Genomic DNA, 21,030 nt, shown 5'->3' with positions numbered 1-21,030 from the left:
CAACAGTGAGAGGCCCGCGTACCACAAAAAAAAAAAAAAAAAAAATAGAGAGAGAAATCTTGGAAATCATAAACAGTAAGAAGAAACTGAGCCAGTAAGATCTGCTCAGTGTCTCTGAAGTCTATCAAAAGATAGCAATAACCTATGCCCAGTAAGCAGCATTACAACATATATGGGGAAGAGCAAATCAGTAAAAATCCCAAAAGGCACCTATAATGGCAGAAATACATCTAATGGAAGCACAAATGAGAAAAAAAGTTAATGAGTTAAAAAAGAACTTGTTATACTACTTAGTCAAAGATAACTTTAAAATACTACAAGGAAATTTAAAATATTCATAAGCTATGAAGGTCAAAACAATATTGCAGAACACTAGCTGAAATACCATTACATTATACACAAATAAAGAGAAACTGATGTTCTCAGAAAATAGAGGAAACTTGTTAATTGTGAGAATTGAAAGGACACAGGATCACCTAATGGAACAGCTAAAATCCAAAACACTGACAACACCAAGTGCTAACAAGGATGTAGAACAACAGGAAGTCTCATTTTTGCTGGTGTGAATGCAAAATGGTAATTCAATTTGGAAGAGAATTTGGCCGTTTCTTACAAAGTTAAACCATACAGTCCAGCAATTGTGCTCCTAGGTATTTACTCAAATGAGTTAAAAATTATGTCCACACGAAATTCTACACACAAATGTTTATAGCAGCTTTATTCATATTTGCCAAAACTTGGAAGCAACCAAGATATTTAATAGGTGAATGGATAAACAAACTGTGGTAGACCCATATGAAATATTATGTAACAATCAAGAGAAATGAGCTATGAAGCCATGAAAAGACATGGAGGAACCTTAAGCATATGTTGCTAAGTGAAAGAAGCCAATCTGAAAAGGCTACACACTGTATGATTCCAATTATATGACATTCTGGAAAAGGCAAAACTATGCAGACAGTAAAAAAAGATACTGGTTGCCAGGAGTTAGGGGGATGAACAGGTGGAGCACAGAAGACTTTCAAGGCAGTGAAACGGTTCTGTACAATACATAGCACTTGTCAACACAAAGAGTGAATCCTAATGTAAATTATGGATTTTAGTTAATAATAATTTATCAATATTGGCTCACCAATTGTAACAAATGTACCACACTAATGCAAGATGCTAACTGAAAAGGTAAACTGTTGGGGGAGGGTGAAGGGAGTACATAGGAACTCTCTGTACTTCTTGTTCAATTTTTCTGTAAATCTAAAACTACTCTATAAAATAAATTCTATTTATTAAAAACAAAACAAGAAAAGGAATCCACAAGTCCATACTGATAATGAATATATGATATGTAGAGATAATAAAGGAGTGCTCTTCCTTACAATAGAAGGCAGGCTGACAAGTGTGGAAAAAATGGCAGAGTTGGGATATCACCACTTTGCAACCATCAGAGTCAAGATTGGTTCAAGCAATAGTCACGGATGGCTAAGAAATCCAGAGGGACAGTTTGACAAGGAATAAGATATCTGAAGGTCTCAAAGTGCCTTGCTACAGATGGCTTATTAGTTGCAAGGGGAAAACAGAAACTATGCAGTGGAGACCTCAGACAATGGATTACCTTGACCAAGTGATCAAAATCAACACTTTCCAATGAGAGGAAGATGGATATTATCCACCTCCAGATGTAACATCTGAGAAGGATACAATGTCACCTATGTAGTACTCTGGCTATGGGTGTATAACCTGAATCTTAATCACAAGGCAACAGCAGATAAACCTAAATTGAAGGATATTCTACAAAATAAATAACCTGTATTCTTCAAAAATGTTAATGTAATGAAAAACAAGGCAAGTTAAGGAATTCTTCCAGATTAAAGAGATTAGAGCAACATGACAACTAAATGCAACAGATGATTGATCATGAGCTGGATTCCAGACTGGCAGGAAAAAAAAAGCTATGAAGGATATTACTGAAGTAACTGACAAAATTGGAATGTAGACTAATTTCTACCAATTTTAAATTTCATGATTTTGATATCTATACTGTGAATATGTGGGATAATACTGTTGCTCTTAGGAAATACACACTAATGAAAGAGAAAAGATACCCGCACCGCAATTTCAAATGGTCCCCCCAAAACAGTATGTATGTATGTGCATGTATAATCAGAGACAGAGACGGAGAGGAGAGAGAGAGAGAGAGAATGAATGATCAAAGCAGATGTGGCTAAATGTTAAAAATGGGTGAATCTGGGTAAAAGGTATATAGAAGTTGTCTACGTTATTATTTGTAATTTTTCTGTAAATTTGAAATTATCTGAAAATAAAAAGTTTAAAGAATATGTTAACCCCTCTTATTCTGGCATAAACTTTCTATACTTTGTTGATGAAAGCTCTGATGATAAGCTAATGTTCTTTCCCTTATAAATCACTTACTCTTGCTGCCCAGGTGCTCAAAGGATTTTTCTTTTAAGTCCAGTAATTTTCTTAGAATTTGTCTTGGTGTTGGCTATTCTGGGTCAATATTCTCAGATAACACAGTGTGCTCATTAAACTGTGTATTTTTAATTTTTTTTTTAATTCAGTAAAGTTTTCTTGAATTATAATCTTTAGTATTTGTTCCTTCAGACTAGTGATGCTAATACGAATTTTAAAACAGATAATGGGGCTTCCCTGGTGGCGCAGTGGTTGAGAATCCGCCTGCCGATACAGGAGACACGGGATCACGCCCCGGTCCGGGAAGATCCCACATGCCGCGGAGCGGCTGGGCCCGTGAGCCATGGCGGCTGAGCCTGCGCGTCCGGAGCCTGTGCTCCGCAACGGGAGAGGCCAAAACAGTGAGAGGCCCGCGTACCAAAAAACAAAACAAAACAAAATAGCAGATAATGAACCTGAAAGCTCTACTATATAAAATAATGATAGTAATAAAAACTTAATTATTATCCATCCATTCCAATATTACTGATGACCTACTACGTGAAAGGTATACCTATTCCACAAAAATAAGAAATGGAAAAAATGCCTAGTAGGTCAACTAATCATGTACTGAATAACTGTTCCCCAAACGACTTCATATTGCTAGTAATACAGAAAAGAGTATACTTTACAGTGTTCAATTTCTGCCCAGGTTTTATCCTATACTTAGTATTTTACTATTTAATCTCAATACTTGAGATGTACAAAGAATTATTCTCTAATATACTTAAAATTCAGTCCAAGAAACTCTTTAAAACTGAGATGAGTATAAACAACTGAAATACAATTAATATTTGTAAGCTGGATATCCACTTCCCATTTTTTTAAAAAGGAACTTAGCACTATATTAATAGTGGAATCAAATCTGTTTACTTTCATATGTGTTATTATGTCATACAAAATTTAATCCAGAAAAAAACTCTTAGCTAAATTTTTTAATATATTAAAGACTAAGTCAGAAATAAACTCACAATGGGTATGTATGAAATATACTGCTGAAAAACTATTTGAACAAAGTAATTATCTTACCATTTCTAGTAGAATAGCTTGAGTTTTGGCCTCTTTTTCTGCCTTTATTTCTTCTACTTCTTCAGCCGATCTTCCTTTGAAATCATCAATTTCTTCATCTGCTCCTATTCGACCACTCTGTAAGGCAGAAGTTACTCATATATATAGGTAAAGAATAGAAAAATCTAAGAAATATGAGAGACATTATGCTTTATTCTTAGTTCCATCAAATGTGTTAGAACATTTGTTTTACAAATGTGAAACAAACTTACAAACCTCTGAAAATTGATTTAGATGAATTCAATAATACTAGCCAGACTAGGCATCTAATTTATTTTTAAATCAAAATAAACATTTATATAGGAACTATCTGGTATCCAACTAAGTGCTGAATACAGAAGATAAATGATCTTAGAAATTAAGCATTAAATCCCAACTATAAAGATTAATTCAGCTTTGAGGAAGCCTCATATGCAGAAATTTTTACCTTAAAAGATCTGAGGAAAAAAGTCTCCATTATGGCACAGAAATTTCTGGGTTCTAGCCTGGCTCAAAAGTATCCCCTGTTGAAAAGTTCCTTCACAAGCTGATAATTTATTTAGCCTTAAAGCTACACTCCTACCTAGAGTTAAGAGATAAGAGAAATATTTCCCCAAGGTATTCATATAAGCTTCCAGAGCTAAAGAAAGAATATTAGGGAAATAAAAAGATATGTAGAAAAATGAGTATCTCCCTGGAAGAGAAAAAAGAACTCTAAACTTGTCCTAGTATTACTGATCAAGCAAGATAATCATTCTGAAGAAACAAGTTTTAATAAGGTAAAAAGCAAATTTTATGCAAAACATTAATATGTATATACATTCAATCACAAGAAGACTCTACTTACATCTAGTTGTTCCCTTGTAGGTTCTGGTGATCGATCAGGAATTAATAGATCAGGAGGATCATCAAATGGATCATCTAAAATCACTGTATGATTTATCCTTACAAAATAAATCCAAGTCAAATGTTACATTTATGTCATTTCAGAATCCATGTTTTACTTTTTATAAAAATTATAACAAATATCTTAAGTATCTCTAACACCAAAAAACCCATAAGCTCTTAAATTTTATCGCACAAGGATATTACTAGTGTATACTTTCACAATTAGTGTTACTGTTTTTGATTGTTTGATATTATATATTATATTTATTACTCTGCATTACACTAAGATGTAATATAAATGACTAAATTTTAGTAATTTTGTCATATCTCTCAATAATCTGCATTTTTTTTAAAGCTAAAGGATTAATAATTCCTCCCAACATAAGCATTTATAATTAGTACAAGTATTTTTTTAAATAAAGGTCTTCTCTATTATAAAGATTCTTACAGTCACACATTTTAGAATTATCCAAAAACCAGTCCTATGTATGCCATCCCCATTACCTGTCAAACATCACATATAAAACATTCTAGTATATTTCAATAGTAAACTATAACCATACCTGATATCTTGATATGGTACAAAGTCCTTATCAACAAAGGTCTCATTAATTTTCTTAATTATGTCCATGCCTTCTGTCACCTCACCAAACACTGTATGAACACCATCAAGGTAATCTAGATTATCTCCTGTTGTAATAAGAAACTATATGGAAAGACATAGAATAAATACAAATATATATATAATTCAAACTAAAATCAGTTACAAAAGACTACATTAATTGCATGAATTCTCAGCTACCTGTCACCACTACTAAGTATAAGGCACAATGCTTAAACATAAAATATCAATAAATACAGATGCTCTGATTGTTTAAAATACTTGAACAAACCAAATCTCAGTTTTTTCACATGTAAACTGTGAGGAAAAAAAGCATCTACTCCAAAGGGGCTGTTGTGACAATGAATGAAAGGTGCTCAACATGACCTGCTTTGTGCACCACAATGTTCACTGCAGCTCTATTTACAATAGCCAGGACATGGAAGCAACCTAAGTGTCCATCGACAGATGAATGGATACAGAAGATGTGGCACATATATACAGTTGCATAGCCAGAAATTAATAAAACAAATGTTTGAAGTTAATATCTAAAAATTAATCTGTTCTTTATCCCTGAATAATCCATGATGCTAAATTTCCTTATATCATCATCCACACTTTGACTACATTTTTCTTACATAAACAGGAATTCTGAACTAGCATTCTAACCCAAAGAATACACAAGCTGTGAACACAAGAAGATGGACAACAGCCACTGGTGCACAGACGAGGGAAGGGTAAGCTGTGACAAAGTGAGAGAGTGGCCTGGACATATATACACTACCAAACGTAAAATAGATAGCTAGTGGGAAGCAGCTGCATAGCACAGGGAGATCAGCTAGGTGCTTTGTGACCACCTAGAGGGGTGGGACAGGGAGGGTGGGAGGGAGGGAGACGCAAGAGGGAAGAGATATGGGAACATATGTATATGTATAACTGATTCACTTTGTTGTAAAGGAGAAACTAACACACTATTGTAAAACAGTTATACTCCAATAAAGATGTTAAAAAAAAAACAAAAAAAAAAACCATGACCTGCTTTGAAATAAGTAATAAATACTGAAAGGAAACGGGCCACCCTGTGAACAGTGATATTCCAGGAATGGTGGGATTGTAGGTAATGTTATTTTCATCTTTGTGCTTTTCTGTATTTTCTAAATTCCTCCCAATGGACATGCTTTACTTTTAAAAGAACAAAATAATGAGGATTTTTTTAACATAGGACAAAATAGTGTCATTTTTTTCCTTCTAACAAATATCTTTGACTGAAATTCTCTCATTACTAGATAGTTTACAAAGATAATTTTGTGGGTTCCCTCCAGCGAAACTCATCTCCTCACCCATTTCCTAACCTGAGATCCATGCTGATCACTGCCATTGTTCACCATGGACACAGTGCCCTTCTTCTTGTGCTTAATTCTTGGCACTTTTTCAGCATCGAAAAAGCTTGCTTGATCACCATACAGTTGACTAAAAATACATATAATAAGGTTATAAAATATAAGTATACTCAACATGAAATATAAAACTACTAGGGTTACATATAGGGCACTAGGGTTAACATATAAGGTTCCCATTTGTTTTTGGTTTTTTTCAGCTGCGCGCATGGCTTGCGGGATGGAACCCATGTCCCCTGCAGTGGAAGGGCAGAGTCTTAACCACTGGACCTCCAGGGAAGTCCCAGGTTACCATTTCTTTATAGAAATGCCACTATGATTGAAAATATTCCTTTTATTTGCTATAGACATTTATGGAACTTGGGAAAAATCTATATTTGAACCATATTTTAAAATGCAGACTGAAATATGCTACTTAACATTGTTAAGAGGCAATTCTATTTTTACTCATTTGAAAATAAAAGAACTTACCCAAAAACTGACTCTCCTCCACGGCCAGTCCCTGTAGGATCACCAGTCTGTATGATAAAATCCCTCTATAATATATATGATACTTTGTTAATTCAGAGAGCTTGCTAGATAGTTCCAATAACAAAGAACATGACTAATATCCACCAACTCACCTGTACATTGTGAATAAGGCAATAATTGTAATATTTTATTTTGCACAACTTCAGGAAATTCAAGCAAGCTGAAAGAAAGTAAATAGTAAATTTATCACAGTAGTTTACAAATATATTTTTAACCAAGTAAAAGCACAGTATAGTTTAATTTCTAAGTTACCATACAAAAACTTCCCCAAATGGTCAAATGTCCAAAGCCATTGAAAAAGGTAGTAATCCTGGAAAAAGGCAATATGTTTTAAATTATCATTTTATTCTCTTTTTCTTTGGATTTCTTGGGCATCTGAACTATACAGAAAACTGAAACTTATCTGGGATAAGCAATCATTTGTTGATGAATTGATTTTGTAAGAGAAAAAAAAAACTGAACAGGACACTATGACTGCAAAGGATCTAGCAGAGTATCTGAGAATGGGTACAGATTATTTATATTAGAGAAAACAAAATATCTGGGACCATTTTTTTCACAATGATTAAACAGCCCTTCATAAAAATCCATACGCTTATCATGTACCATGTTTTTAAAATAAATTCACTCATTTATCCAATAAACACTGAGAATCTTCTAAGTATCTGTCACTGTTGTTAGGTCAAATGCCATTAAATCTCAATCTCTGCCCTTAACAAGTTTACAGTCTACCTGTAGAGAAACATGCTAACAACTTCTCAAGGCACTAAGCTAGAAACCAGACAGAAAGACATATGAGGCGGTCCCTGCCTTCAAGGAGCTTATACTAAACTAGGGTCCTTTCACCTGAACACAAATAGTTACAATAGTGGGCACAACTGATAATACCATCTGTGCACTTAAATGGTACAAAGTTTAAAAGTGGTTTTAAATATGCCACACAAGTTGAAAAGAGATTGTTTCTGGCTGGGGAAATGAGAAGACCTCCTGGAGGCTTAAGAGAGCATTAAAAGAACTGGATTGGCAGAGAGTAGAGTGGGCATTTCAAGCTGGGAAGACATTATGAAATACCCTGGAAGTGTGAATTTAAATGTTTTGGGGAGGGTCCAGGAGACTAGTCTAACTTCTATAACTTCTCCAGTGACACAGAGGAATAGAGGATTAAAAAGCTGGAGAGGTAAAATGGAGCCAAGTTATTGGAGGGTCTTGAATATCAGGCTTTTGATCATTTTTCTAGAAAAAACATGTATTCCTGGAGTTACTGTTAAACATATAGGAGTAGTCCTTTAACTAGAAAACAAAAATAATGAATCTAAGTAGTGATCAACAATGGTTGCCAAAATCTTTAGGTGAAAAGCTAATGGGCACACTGTAACAGATAGATCAGGTAGACAGGCCTGAACCACTAGCCAATTTTAACATCACAAAAAGATCCAACCAGACATCAAGTGCCTCCTGAATGTGATGCAGCTGGAAGTACAGACTACCTGATATGAAATATTCTTGCCCAAAACATTAAACCTGAATCTGATCAAGGCTCTGGATCTAAGCAGCAATTCATGAGAAATAGAAGGGATAGAAGAATATATTAAAAGATGCAACAGGGATAAAATCAGTCAAATCCAAAATGAGAAAAATTCTACAAATGACCCAGATTCTTTCTCAAAAATTTTTCAGGGAAAAAAGGGGGGCGGGGGGAACTTACAGATTAAAAGATATTTAAGAGATGTATCAACCAATATAATATATGGACCTTTTTACAAGACTAGACTAAACACACTCTTATCATACAATCCAGCAATCATGTTCCTTTGCATTTACCCAAAGGATCTGGAAGCAGGTCTATGCAAAAACTTGCACACGGATGTTTATAGCAGCTTTATTCATAACTGCCAAAATTTGGAAGCAATCAATATGTCCTTCAGTAAGTGAATGGATAAATAATCTGTGGTACAACCAGACAATGAAATTTTATTCAAGGCAAAAAGAATTGAGATATCAAGCCATGAAAAGACGGGGGAAACTAAAATGCATTACTCAGTGAAAGAAGTCAATCTGAAAAGGCTACATACCGTATGGTTCCATCTGTATAACAGTCTGGAAAAAGCAAAACTATGGACACAATAAAAGATAAGTGGTTGCCAGGAGATGTGGGGGAGGGGAATGAACAGGCAGAGCACAGAGCATTTTTAGGGCATGAAATTACTCTGTATGATACTGTAATGGTGGATACATGTCACTATACATTTGTCCAAAGCCATAGAATGTACACCACCAAGAGTGTACCCTAATATAAATAATGGACTTTGGGTGATAATGATGTGTCAATATAGGTTCATCAAATGTACCACTGTAGTAACAAATGTAAAGTATGTACAATGTTACATGGTAGAAACATTACAAATGTATTACAAATGTACCATTCTGGTGGGAGGTACGACAATGGCAGAGGCCTGTGCACTGGGGGTAGGGGGAATATGGGAAATCTCTGTACCTTCACCTCAGTTTTGCTATGAACCTTAAAGTGCTTTAAAAAAATAAAGTCTTAATTTTAAAATGGGGTGGGGGAGAACCTATAGATTAAAAGATATTTAAGAGGGACTTCCCTGGCAGTCCAGTGGTTAAGACTCCGCGCTTCCAATGCAGGGGGTGCAGGTTCCATCCCTGGCGGGGGAACTAAGATCCCGCAAGCCGAGGGGTGCAGCAAAAAAAAAAAAAAAATTTTTAATTTAAACATCCAGTGGAGTGGGGCTATAAATGAAACATTTCACAACTGTTAAACAGAAGCTGATCATCAGCACATGAGGGTTCATTTACATGATTCTACTTCTGTATATGTTTCAAGTTTTCTATAATAAAAAGATTTTATAAAAAAGAAAGAAAAAGAAGGGAGAGAAGGAGGGAGGAAAAAAGAAAAATAAGTCTCGATATATTTACTATAAATTGGTTAAGTAGTTACATATACAAGTAGATACCCAATCACATGCTTACAAATATATACAAATAGGGTGGACTTATGTTTTTAGTGTCCCAAGCTATCTTTGCAGAAACACTGCTTGTCCATTTTGTCTGTGTTAATTAGCTGAGATAACCCTACCTCCCCTTTAGTCTCTCATAGTTCTACGGAAAAAGGCCCACTCACTCACTTGCCAGGTGCTGCTCCATATGGAGAGTGTCAAACTCAAAGGAAAGCAGATCCAAGAGATGAAAAATACAATTCCCTATAAAATCCTGTGTACCCCCTGGTCCTGCCATCCTTAAAGCTTACCCCAGTAACATGAGGCAATCCACTGTTTTCTTTAAGCGAGTTTGTGTTGAGTTTCTATCACTTGCACAAAGAGTCCTAATACAACACATATATTTGCATTACTCAATATAATGAACCTTTGGTGTATGCTCTCAAAGTGTCAGGCACTGCACTAGGTGCTCAGGATATAGAGATAATTAAGACACAGTCCCTATTCTCTTAGAGTTTACATTCTTGAGAGGAGACCAAGACTTGCAAATTAATTCCAGGAAAATAGGTAAATCTATAACAAAATATGTACTGTGATTTATAAAAGACCTGAGACAGAACACAAGAAACCAATCGAACTCTGCTTAGGGACACTGGAGAGTTTCACAGAAGAGATCATGCTTGATCTGAAAGTTGAATAATAAGCAGGAACTTTGCCAAAAGGACAACAGCAGAGAGAAATGTGGGGTAGAGGCAACAGTATGAGAAAGGCATAGAGGTATGGTTGAGTGTCGAGGGGTGGCGATAAGTGAGCGTGGGATAAAGTGCAGCACGTCAGAAGGCACTCACGGTACCATATTGCAGCTTGTTTCATCTTCTTTCATAGACTGCATTCCATGGGGGCAGGACCCTGACTGTAACTAAACTCTTCTGCTCTCCAGCTTCTCCCCACTCTGAAACATTCTCCACACTGCTACTTATTATCGTCCTAAAACAAGAAGTTTGCCATGCCTCCATCCTGCTCTTAAACCCTTCAAAGACTCTGGGCTTCAGTAGGGTACACAAGGCTATTCACGACCTGACCTAACCTAAAAACGTATACAACCAGACTCGCAGTCTGCCATTCCACTGTCAAGCCACGCGGATCTACTTGCTACTTCCAGAAAATTCCAAGCAAACAAGAATACCCTCGCCCCCACTCATCTTTCAAAGAGCTAGTTCAAGTGCTCTGAATTCTTTGCTAGCTTTGCTTCTCCCCGCCCCCTGCCAAAATTACACCCTCCTCTGGTTTCCAAGGCAACTTACACATTCTTCCACTACAACGCTTAAGAAATTAAATGGGTTGCGGCGCCTATTTCCCCCAACGGAAAAATTAGACCCTCAAGGGTAAGAGGCCCATCCTACGGCTTGGCACAAAGTCTCGCATAGTGGGCGATCAATGAGTGTTTGCTAAGGTTGGGTGCACACCTCTGGACAGCCCTTCCTCCAACCACGAGGGATGCCCACACTCACGGCTCCAAGCCCATCCTCCCTGCTTTCATCAGGATATACTGATTACACACCAAGGAATACTGCTTGCGTTCCTCTGACTAGTGAAAAGCAGTAAAGCCGCAAAAGCTATGGGCATTGTATATGCTGCATTACACACACACACACACACACACACACACACACACACGCACGCATTTAATAACCACAAGCACCCGCCACCCGGACCTAGCACCAGATGCGGAGAAGGGCTGCTCCTCAAGAAAACTTTTCAACCAAGGCCCGCTAATAAAACAGCGCAGTCGCGGGCACCATCAGCCCAGAAGCTCCAACCAGTCCACGGGGACCTGGCAGAAAAGGCAAAGTGGGGAAAGCAGATAGCGGCCCGGCGGAGAGGTGAGCGGGGCCCGGGCCTCACCGCGCGGCCGCTCCTCCGTGTACAAGTCGATGACGACGTCGCCCAAGGTGGTCTCCAGCAGAACAGCCATGGCGCCCGCTCCTCCTCTGCAACAAGCCCCAAGGGTGACAGGCGCAGCCCGACGTCAACTACGCCAGGCGTCACCCTCGGCGCGACGCCTTTTACGTCATCCCTCCGGCGACAACGCCCACTTCCGGGAGGCTCCCTTGGGCGGATCTGGTCGGTGCCCCGCCTCCCCCGGCTGTTGGGCGGTGCCCTGGGTCCCGCCCATGGCGCGGCCCTTTTGAAAATCGTCCTTAGCCCTTGGCGACTGGCGCGGAAGCCTGTCACTCAAAGGGGCTTCTGTGAAGGATTTGTGCCCCTTTTGTGTCCATCTCAAGAATGGGGAGCTCTCGCAGTGTTGGTGGGAATGTAAACAGATACAGCCACTATGGAGAACAGTATGGATGTTCCTTAAAAAACTAAAAATAGAGTTACCATACCACCCAGCAATACCACTACTGGGCATATACCCTGAGAAAACCATAATTCAAAGAGAGTCATGTACCACAATGTTCATTGCAGCTCTATTTACAATAGCCAGGACATGGAAGCAACCAAAGTGTCCATCAACAGATGAATGGATAGAGAATATGTGGCACATACATACAATGGAATATTACTCAGCCATAAAAAGGAACGAAATGGAGTTATGTGTAGTGTAGTAGTAGTTATGGACCTAGAGTCTCTCATACACAGTGAAGTAAGTCAGAAAGAGAAAAACAAATACCAGATGCTAACACATATATATGGAATCTAAAAAAAAAAAAAAAAAAAGGTTCTGAAGAACCTGGAGGCAGGACAGGAATAATGACTCAGACGTAGAGAATGGATTGAGAACACAGGGAGGGGGAAGGGTAAGCTGGGACGAAGTAAGAGAGCGGCATGGACATATAGACACTACCAAATGTAAAATAGCTAGTGGGAAGCAGCCACATAGCACAGGGAGATCAGCTTGGTGCTTTGTGACCATCTAGAGGGGTGGGATAGGGAGGGTGGGAGGGAGACGCAAGAGGGAGGGGATGTGGGAATATGTGTATATGTATAGCTGATTCATTTTGTTATACAGCAGCAACTAACACAACAATGTAAAGCAATTATACTCCAATAAAAGTGTAAAAAAAAAAAAGAATGAGGTGGACCTTTCTTTAATGCTCCTCAGGACCCCCCTTCATCGCAGGCGGGGCGGGGGGGGCGGCAACCGCGGCGCCACCTTCCCCTGACCTGTTGGGACAACTACTCGGAGTTTCCTAGTTGGTCTCTTTTTATCTCCCAGAATTAGAAACTTTAGGCCTTAAAGGCAGAATTTGCTACCCAGAAAGATGGTTAACAGGGAGTTCTTTCCTGGCTAATTGTGTCTAGGGAGAAGACTATACCTGTTACAGCAGCAGATGGTGGGTGGGTCCTTAGTGCAACAAGCTAAAGATGGTAGGCTTCAGCCTGTATCTCTACTGGTTTTATCAGTACTCTTGATGAAATAAGAGAAAACAATTTTAAGGCAAGACAAAGAAGTTCAAGATCAATGATTGTAATAGTGTAACTCTAAATGTGAGAAGAAGCAACAAGAGGGAACATTTCCTGGACCATAACGGACTAGTAAGACAGGTGGTCTAGAGGATTTGGGCTACTGTTAACAGGGTCTAGTACAGTAATAGCACATTGAGTGGCCTATCAATGAAATCCTCGCTTGACCTGGGAATGAGCATTCCTAGCACCCCAAGATAAATTGGTCATGAAATGCCTCGCAAACCTTGATTGAAATTAAGATCTAAAGGGAAGGGATTGTAAAGTAAAAAATGTTGCCCACCATCCAGTTCTACAAGAATCAAGTCATTAGCCACTGCAGTCACTGGCCTATAATACACCTTGAAAGGAATTCAGGGCGAAGATCAGGATGAGGCACTTTGTGCTCTAGGAAAACTGACAGAACTGGCCCTCAGTTAGATATTTGCAGGAGAAAATTTCATGAACCCGGTTTCTTGCATCTTCTCACACTTAGAAAAGCACTAAAACCATTAACTAAGATATTTGTTTCTCTCGAATAGCAGTAACCTACTAAGGTGATTGATTTCATGTACCCCTTCACCAAAATCACATATATACTGGCCTCCACCTTTACCTCTTCAGAACAGTTCTCAGAGCTCTCTGAGAGACTATCTTCCAGGTTATAATCCTCAGGTTGGCTCAAATAAAATTTTCCATTTCTTTCATAGTTTGACTATTAATTAATTTTTTCATCGACACTCTAACTTAGAAGACTTATGAAACTACTTTTGTCTTCCTTTGAGGGTTTCCATGAAAAGTTTATTCCCGAAACTCTCCTGGTCAAGCTGACCACTCTTTTTTATGCCATTTTATACACACTTATAACCTCCAATAACTTCGTTTCTGACTAAAAACCAAAGTTTCTACAGTCTACAAGGCCTCACATGATATTCTGCCACCCCTTTTCCTGTCTTCACTCTTAGTCCCATGAGGTCACACTAGCCTTTGCTATTCTTTGAACACTCTGGGGCAGGGGATGGGGTGAGGGGCTCTGCCTGAGGCCCTTTGCATTGCTGTCCCATCTGGTTGGAACCCTCTTTCTCCAGCTATTTGCATAGCTCTCTTTCACCTCCTTTAGGTCCCTTGCTCATATGTCACCTCTCAGTGAGCCCTTCCCTGACCACTATAATTAAAGCTAACCTAGGACTTCCCTGACGGTCCAGTGGTTAAGACTCTGCACTTCCACTGCAGGGGGCACGGGTTCAGTCCCTGATCGGGGAAGCTAAGATCCCACATGCCTCGTGGTGCAGCCAAAAAAAAAAAAAAAAGTTAATCCCACATACATACACTTTTATTTTTCTACATAGAGCTTTTTACCACCTAACATCCTAGTTAGGAATTTGTTTATATTTGTATGTTGTTACTAGAATGTCAGCTCCAGAGGGAGAGCCAATTTTGTCTGTTTTGTTTACTGCTCTATCCTTAGTGCCTATGACAGCCTGCCACATAATAGGTGAATAATTATTTATTGAATGAATGAATATTGGCAATTAATTAAAGAAATGCAAATTAAAATAACAATGAAATTGTTGATGGAAATGTAAAATAGTACAGCCACTTTGGAAGACAGTTTGGCATTTTCTTACAAAGCAAAACATTACCTTACCATGAATTCAAGCAATCACTCACCTAGGTATTTGCCCAAATATGTTGAGTCTTATGTCCACACAAAAACCTGCACACAAATATTCATAGCAGCTTAATTCATACCTGCCAAAATTCGGGAGCAACTGAGACATTTTTTTAATAGGTGAATGAATAAATAAACTGGTTTAACAAGCTGGAATAAACATCCATACAATAGAATATTATTTAAAAATCAAAAGAAATGAGCTAGCAAGCCATGAAAAGACATGGCAGACCTTAAATACATATTGGTAAGTGAAAGAAGCCAGTGTGAAAAAGCTACATACTGTGTAATTACAACTATATGACAACTATTCCTTTTCTGATAAAGGAAAATTATGTAAACAGTAGAAAGATCAGTGGTTGCCAAGTTTCTGGCAGAATGAGGGAGAGATGAGTAGTTGAAACAAAGGGATTTTTAGGGCAGTGAAACTATTTTGTATGATGCTATAATGGTGGATATTATGTATTTGCCAAACCCTGAATAACTGTATGACACAAAGAGTGAACCCTATTATAAACTATGGACTTTAGTTAATAATAGTGTAGGAATATTGGTTTATCAGTTGTAACAAATGTACCAGACTAATTCAATATGTTAATAATAGGGGAAACTGGGAGCTAGAGGAGAGGGTATATAGGAACTCCCCATAATTTCTCCTCAATTGTTCTTTAAACCTTAAGTTGCTCTAAAAAAAAGTGTGTATACAGAAAAAAGATTTACCATTTTTCAACTTTTACTTAAGTGATTCAAAAGATAAAGTCTTAAATATTAAATTTTACATATATACCACTTAACATATTTTATGGTTTTATGGTTACATTTTCCATGATTATCTCTAAATATTGAGTCCCCTGAGATAGTAAGCTTCCACTCCTATACAACCCCACTCATATAAAAATCTTAAACTTACTGTAGCAGGGGCTTAGATCCAGGGTCTTTTGAGAACATTTTGATTGGCTGGAAAGCAGGACATTCCGCCCTCTCTGGAAGCAATCTTCACCTGCTTCTTCATCTGCCTGTCCTTGTCAAAGACTTTAATTGCTCTTTCTTTTTTTTTTTTTTTGCCATTTTATTTTTTAAAATTTAATTTTATTTATTTTTTTATACAGAAGGTCCTTATTAGTCATCAATTTTATACACATCAGTGTATACATGTCATTCCCAATCTCCCAATTCATCACACCACCATCCCCACCCGCCACTTTCACTCTGTATGACAGTCTCTAGGTCCATCCACGTCTCTACAAATGACCCAATTTCGTTCCTTTTTATGGCTGAGTAATATTCCGTTGTATAATATTGTACATAATATTCCAATATATGTACCACATCTTCTTTATCCATTCATCTGTCGATGGGCATTTAGGTTGCTTCCATGACTAACTGCTCTTTCTTTATTGTGATTATTTTAGCATGACCTTTTCAGTAGATATTGGTATAATGTTTTGAAATGTGGGTTTAATTATTACTCACACATGGTGAGGACAACAGATCCCAAGAGGAGGGGGGACACACCATGCCATGAAGGACCACATAGGAAAGCACCAGGGTGGGTCAGGAGGAGCAAGAGGAAAGCATAGACAGAAGTCTTTACTGTGGTTTCTATGGAGAAGGCAAGACAAGGCAGCATAAGCAGGGTTAGCATTGGCTGGTTTGAATAATTTCAGTGGGCTCTGGGGTTTGGAGGCTATCTCTAGTTTTCTGGTACTTGGCCCTGGGATGATTAGGGCAGAGAAATATTGCCTCCTGGAGTTTAATAAAAGCCTGATAGTGGAGGTGATTGGGAGTATAGGCTCTGGATTGGTTAGTTTACGTATGAAAGGCAGGCTCACAGGGGAGCAGTTTACTAACTCTAGAAATTAGCTTAGCCCTGGGAGTCTCTCTTGGGTCAGCCAGGCCCCAGACAACAGAGCATCCAGAATACAGAAAATAAGAAAATATAGTTAATACATATAGGTTATGAAGTTGCCCATAATTTTGCCACCAAATGAGGCAGAAGATGATAAAGTGCGGCTCCTGTGTTCTAGGGACTCAAATAGAGTGAAGCTTGACTCAGAAGAAGAAAATGCACTCCCAAACACTGGAAGCCCAATGAAGGCAGAGAGAAGACATCCGGCAATCTGCTTCTGCTTCCACACGGAGGCCCCTTCCATTCCTAAAAAAGTCTTAAAAGTTCAAAGAAGACAAATGAAAATGCAGGCCTTTGCTTCCCGGGTGTCTGTACATAGCTTGTCTTTGTATCAGAGCACTCTCCTGTGTTCTGCTTTAACAGACAACAGCTGTATGAGGAAGACAGTGTAAATAGAATACAAATTAAACTGGATCCCTATGGCCTAGGTTTTGTACATACAGAAACTGCCTGGTATTTAAATTATTGTTTGTCTCTAATGATGTATGCAGTTTCTTTAAAAACAAACCCCCAAAAAAGTCTTTAAAAAATTTAAAAAAAAAATGCAGGCTTACCACAAAACATTACCTACTTAGCTGTGTTACTGAATATGAAATCATCCCTAAATAGACTCTCAAAAGGATTTCTACCTCCACCATTGAATTCTTCCTGCAATATTTATCACAGATGTCCTATATTTTTGAAATCGCATAGTATTTTTAAATATTTTGGATGTTTATTTTAATCTTTTATTTCCAGAACTTTTATCAGAATACAAATCAAACACTGATTTACAACTAATTTAACATCCTTGGACACAGATGCCTCTGCATGCTTTCAGGTTGTTGGAATCAGTTAGCTGGGGGAGCAGAAAGCAGGGACGGCCTCTTTGTCCCGGGGCCCCTCTGGCTACAGTTGTGGTGGAGAAAGGCAAAGATCTCCCACAATTTCCTGTTTCTTCATTTCTCTCAACCCAGATCATGTTCTTAGAAAGTCAGTTGAACAGAACACTTTGTAAGAATCTCTATAAACATATAAAAACACAGAAAATTATGACTTTTACTTTTTAAAAAACTTCTGTGAACCAATAGAATGTATTAATTCAGAATATCAGGGTTAAAAACCACAGCTCCATCACTTAGTATCCTGTAACTCAGGGCAAAAAGCTTAATCTCTATAAATACACAGAGAAAAAGGGAACATTAAAAGAAGTTTTAAAATATCTTAGGAGAAAAATAAGGTAAAATGTGTAAATGGCTCTGGAGATGTAAAAGGAATATCTTTCTTGATTTCATTTTTATCATCTCCTGGGGGTGTTCAGGAAGTTCAAAAATGTGTAGTTGAGTAACTCTGGAAAATAATAGAGTAGACTGTGTTGCAATAGAAATGCAGTGACTCACTCTCTCCCAGAAATTAAAAACTGATACAGATTATGTCCCAGACTTCTCTTTGGTGCCAAGGCTGCTTTTTGATTACATAAAAAGAGGAATTCAACTTCTGAGTGTGAGAATAATAAAAACAATGGGATCAGTAGTTTTTCCTTTTTTTTTTGCCACACCGCGCGGGCCAGGGATCAAACCTGTGCCCCCTACAATGGGAGGGTGAAGTCTTAACCACTGTACTGCCAGGGAAGTACCTAGGATAAGTTGTTGAAAAAGGAAATACCTCAAAGTTTGGAGTTAAAGAGTACTATTTTGCATGAAAATAAAGATGTATTTTTTATACCTCATATAGTTATCTATGTATTAAATTTTTTAAACAATATCTTCTGCTATACAAGAGATTATCTGCAAGAAACATAAAGCATGTAATGTACACAGAAATACATTGGGCTTCTATAGGCAAACTGAACTCTTTTGGAGACAAACAAGTGTAAGAATGATGGATGGTCAGACAAAGGGGAGGGCTCTGTGAGTGACATATAGACTACGTCACTCACCTTCCCCAACTACTCTTTCTTTCAAATGTATTTTGGAAACTTATACATATATTACTAATTCAAATTACACAGATCCACATATGTCATACGTTCTGACCATTAGATTCGATTTGGTTATTTATTTATTTATCTATTTTGGCTGCACCGGGTCTTAGTTGCGGCATGCAGACTCTTAGTTGTGGCATGCATGTGGGATCTAGTTCCCCGACCAGGGATCGAACCCTGGCCCCCTGCATTGGGAGCGCAGAGGCTTACCCACTGGACTACCAGGGAAGTCCCAGATTCGATTTGTTTTTAATCCCAGAGGTCTGAAACAATGAAAAGGCCAGTGGTTGCAGTTGGGACCCACCAGTGGGTGAGGCTACATTGCAGAAACCACTTGCCAGTTAATAATGTTGTTGGGTATCTCATCGTAGGCAAGGAATTAGTTGAATGACTGTAGTTTACCATACAACAATTTTGGCCAAAGATTTTGTAGTTTACTCTAGCTAAAAACGCAGGCATGGGGGGAGGGGTTGATAAAAGAGGAAGAGGAGCTAAGAGAGAAACAGATTTCTTTTTCATGTCAAAAGTTTTATTTGTTTTTACTATTTTTTTTCAAAAGTTTTATTTTAAAGAAAGACTGTTTCTTACTCTCCCTGAATGGCAACATCTCCAAGTTCTTCTCAATCAATATGCAATCCTGTTAACCTGAAATGTCTGAATTCTTGGCATTTTCTGTGTTAACCTTAAAAATAAGCCAGTTATTTTACCAGCAAAATGAGTTTATTCAGGACTAGCAGAGCAACTGCAGTAAGGGACATGAAAACTAGATGAACCATAGGTTAAGTTGGAGGACAAAGGAGAGGGACTTGCTTTTATAGAGAAAAGGGGGGAGGTTAAGAGGGACTGTTTTGAGTAGAAATCCATTGGAAGAGATCAGGAGTTCAAACTTCTCATTGGCTGAATGTGGCAGTTTCTCATTGGCAGGCTACTGCTGGGTAAAGATAAAATATTCCTTCTGCTGGAGTACTTCAGTAAGCCCCTTCCTTTTGGACATGCATGGTACCTCTCTCTTTCTGTTTGGGGTCTGCAGACCAAGGAGTGATCATGCATGAGAGCTCCCCCTCCAGTCCTTCCAGATTTCATTTTATTTTATTTTTAACTTTTTAATTTAATTTTGTCATTTTTTCTTCCAATTTTATTGAGATATCATTGACATATAACACTGTGTAAGTTTAAGGTGTACAGCATACTGATCTGACTTACATACATCATGAAGTGATTATCACAATAAGTTTAATGAATATCCATCATCTCATATGTATACAAAATTAAAGAAATAGAAAAAAAAAATTTTCTTGTAATGAGAACTCCTAGGATTTACTTTCTTAACAACTTTCGTATGTAACATACAGCAGTGTTGCCTATATTTATCATGTTTTACATTACATCCCTAGTACTTATTTATCTTATAACTTTTATCTTATAACTGGATGTTGTACCTTTTAACTGCCTACATCCTATTCTCCCTCCCCCAATCTCCCAAACTTTATTTTTCTTTTTTAAAAAAATTAATTTATTTTATTTATTTAATTTTGGCTGCGATGGGTCTTCGCTGCTGTGCGCATGCTTTCTCTAGTTGCAGCGAGCGGGGGCTACTATTCGTTGCGGTGCACAGGCTTCTCATTGTGGTGCTTTCTCTTGTTGCAGAGCACGGGCTCTAGGCACGTGGGCTTCAGTAGTTGTGGCACGTGGGCTTCAGTAGTTGTGGCTCTCAGGCTCTAGAGCGCAGGCTCAGTAGTTGTAGTGCACGGGCTTAGTTGCTCCGCGGCATGTGGGATCTTCCCAGACCAGGGCTCGAACCCATGTCCCCCGCTTGGCAGGCGGATTCTTTTTTTTGGATCTTCCCGGACCGGGGCACGAACCCTTGTCCCCTGCATCGGCAGGCGGATTCTCAACCACTGCGCCACCAGGGAAGCCCGGCAGGCGGATTCTTAACCACTGCGCCACCAGGGAAGCTCCAGACTTTATTTTAAATGGGGTTTCTTTCATTTCATTTTACGTTTGCTTTAGAGGGTTTCATCAAAAAAAATTAAAAAAAAAAAAAAAACCAAACAAACAAAAAAAAGGGGCTTCCCTGGTGGCGCAGTGGTTGAGAGTCCACCTGCCCATGCAGGGGACAAGGGTTCGGGCCCCGCTGGGGGAAGATCCTACG

At 38.3% G+C, this 21,030-nt stretch overlaps 1 protein-coding gene across 1 annotated transcript in view; it reads right to left on the bottom strand.

Moving 5' to 3' along the window:
- PPIL4 (peptidylprolyl isomerase like 4) overlaps positions 1-11,930 on the bottom strand; it is a 34,999-nt gene extending 23,069 nt beyond the window's left edge. Inside the window, exons 1-7 of the mRNA XM_007107918.4 lie at positions 11,793-11,930; positions 7,023-7,090; positions 6,871-6,935; positions 6,355-6,472; positions 4,965-5,107; positions 4,361-4,457; positions 3,496-3,612 (exon numbers count right to left, since the gene is read on the bottom strand). Of these exons, the coding sequence (XP_007107980.1) occupies positions 3,496-3,612; positions 4,361-4,457; positions 4,965-5,107; positions 6,355-6,472; positions 6,871-6,935; positions 7,023-7,090; positions 11,793-11,862 (678 nt within the window). The 5' untranslated portion in view covers positions 11,863-11,930. The remainder of the gene's footprint in view (positions 1-3,495; positions 3,613-4,360; positions 4,458-4,964; positions 5,108-6,354; positions 6,473-6,870; positions 6,936-7,022; positions 7,091-11,792) is intronic.
- Positions 11,931-21,030: the final 9,100 nt, after the last annotated feature.

Source organism: Physeter macrocephalus, chromosome 10 (genome assembly GCF_002837175.3).
Source record: "Physeter macrocephalus isolate SW-GA chromosome 10, ASM283717v5, whole genome shotgun sequence".
In the NCBI taxonomy this organism is placed as follows: domain Eukaryota; kingdom Metazoa; phylum Chordata; class Mammalia; order Artiodactyla; family Physeteridae; genus Physeter; species Physeter macrocephalus.
The sequence above is the reverse complement of the archived record's forward strand: the minus strand, read 5'-3'. Positions and strand labels throughout refer to the sequence as shown.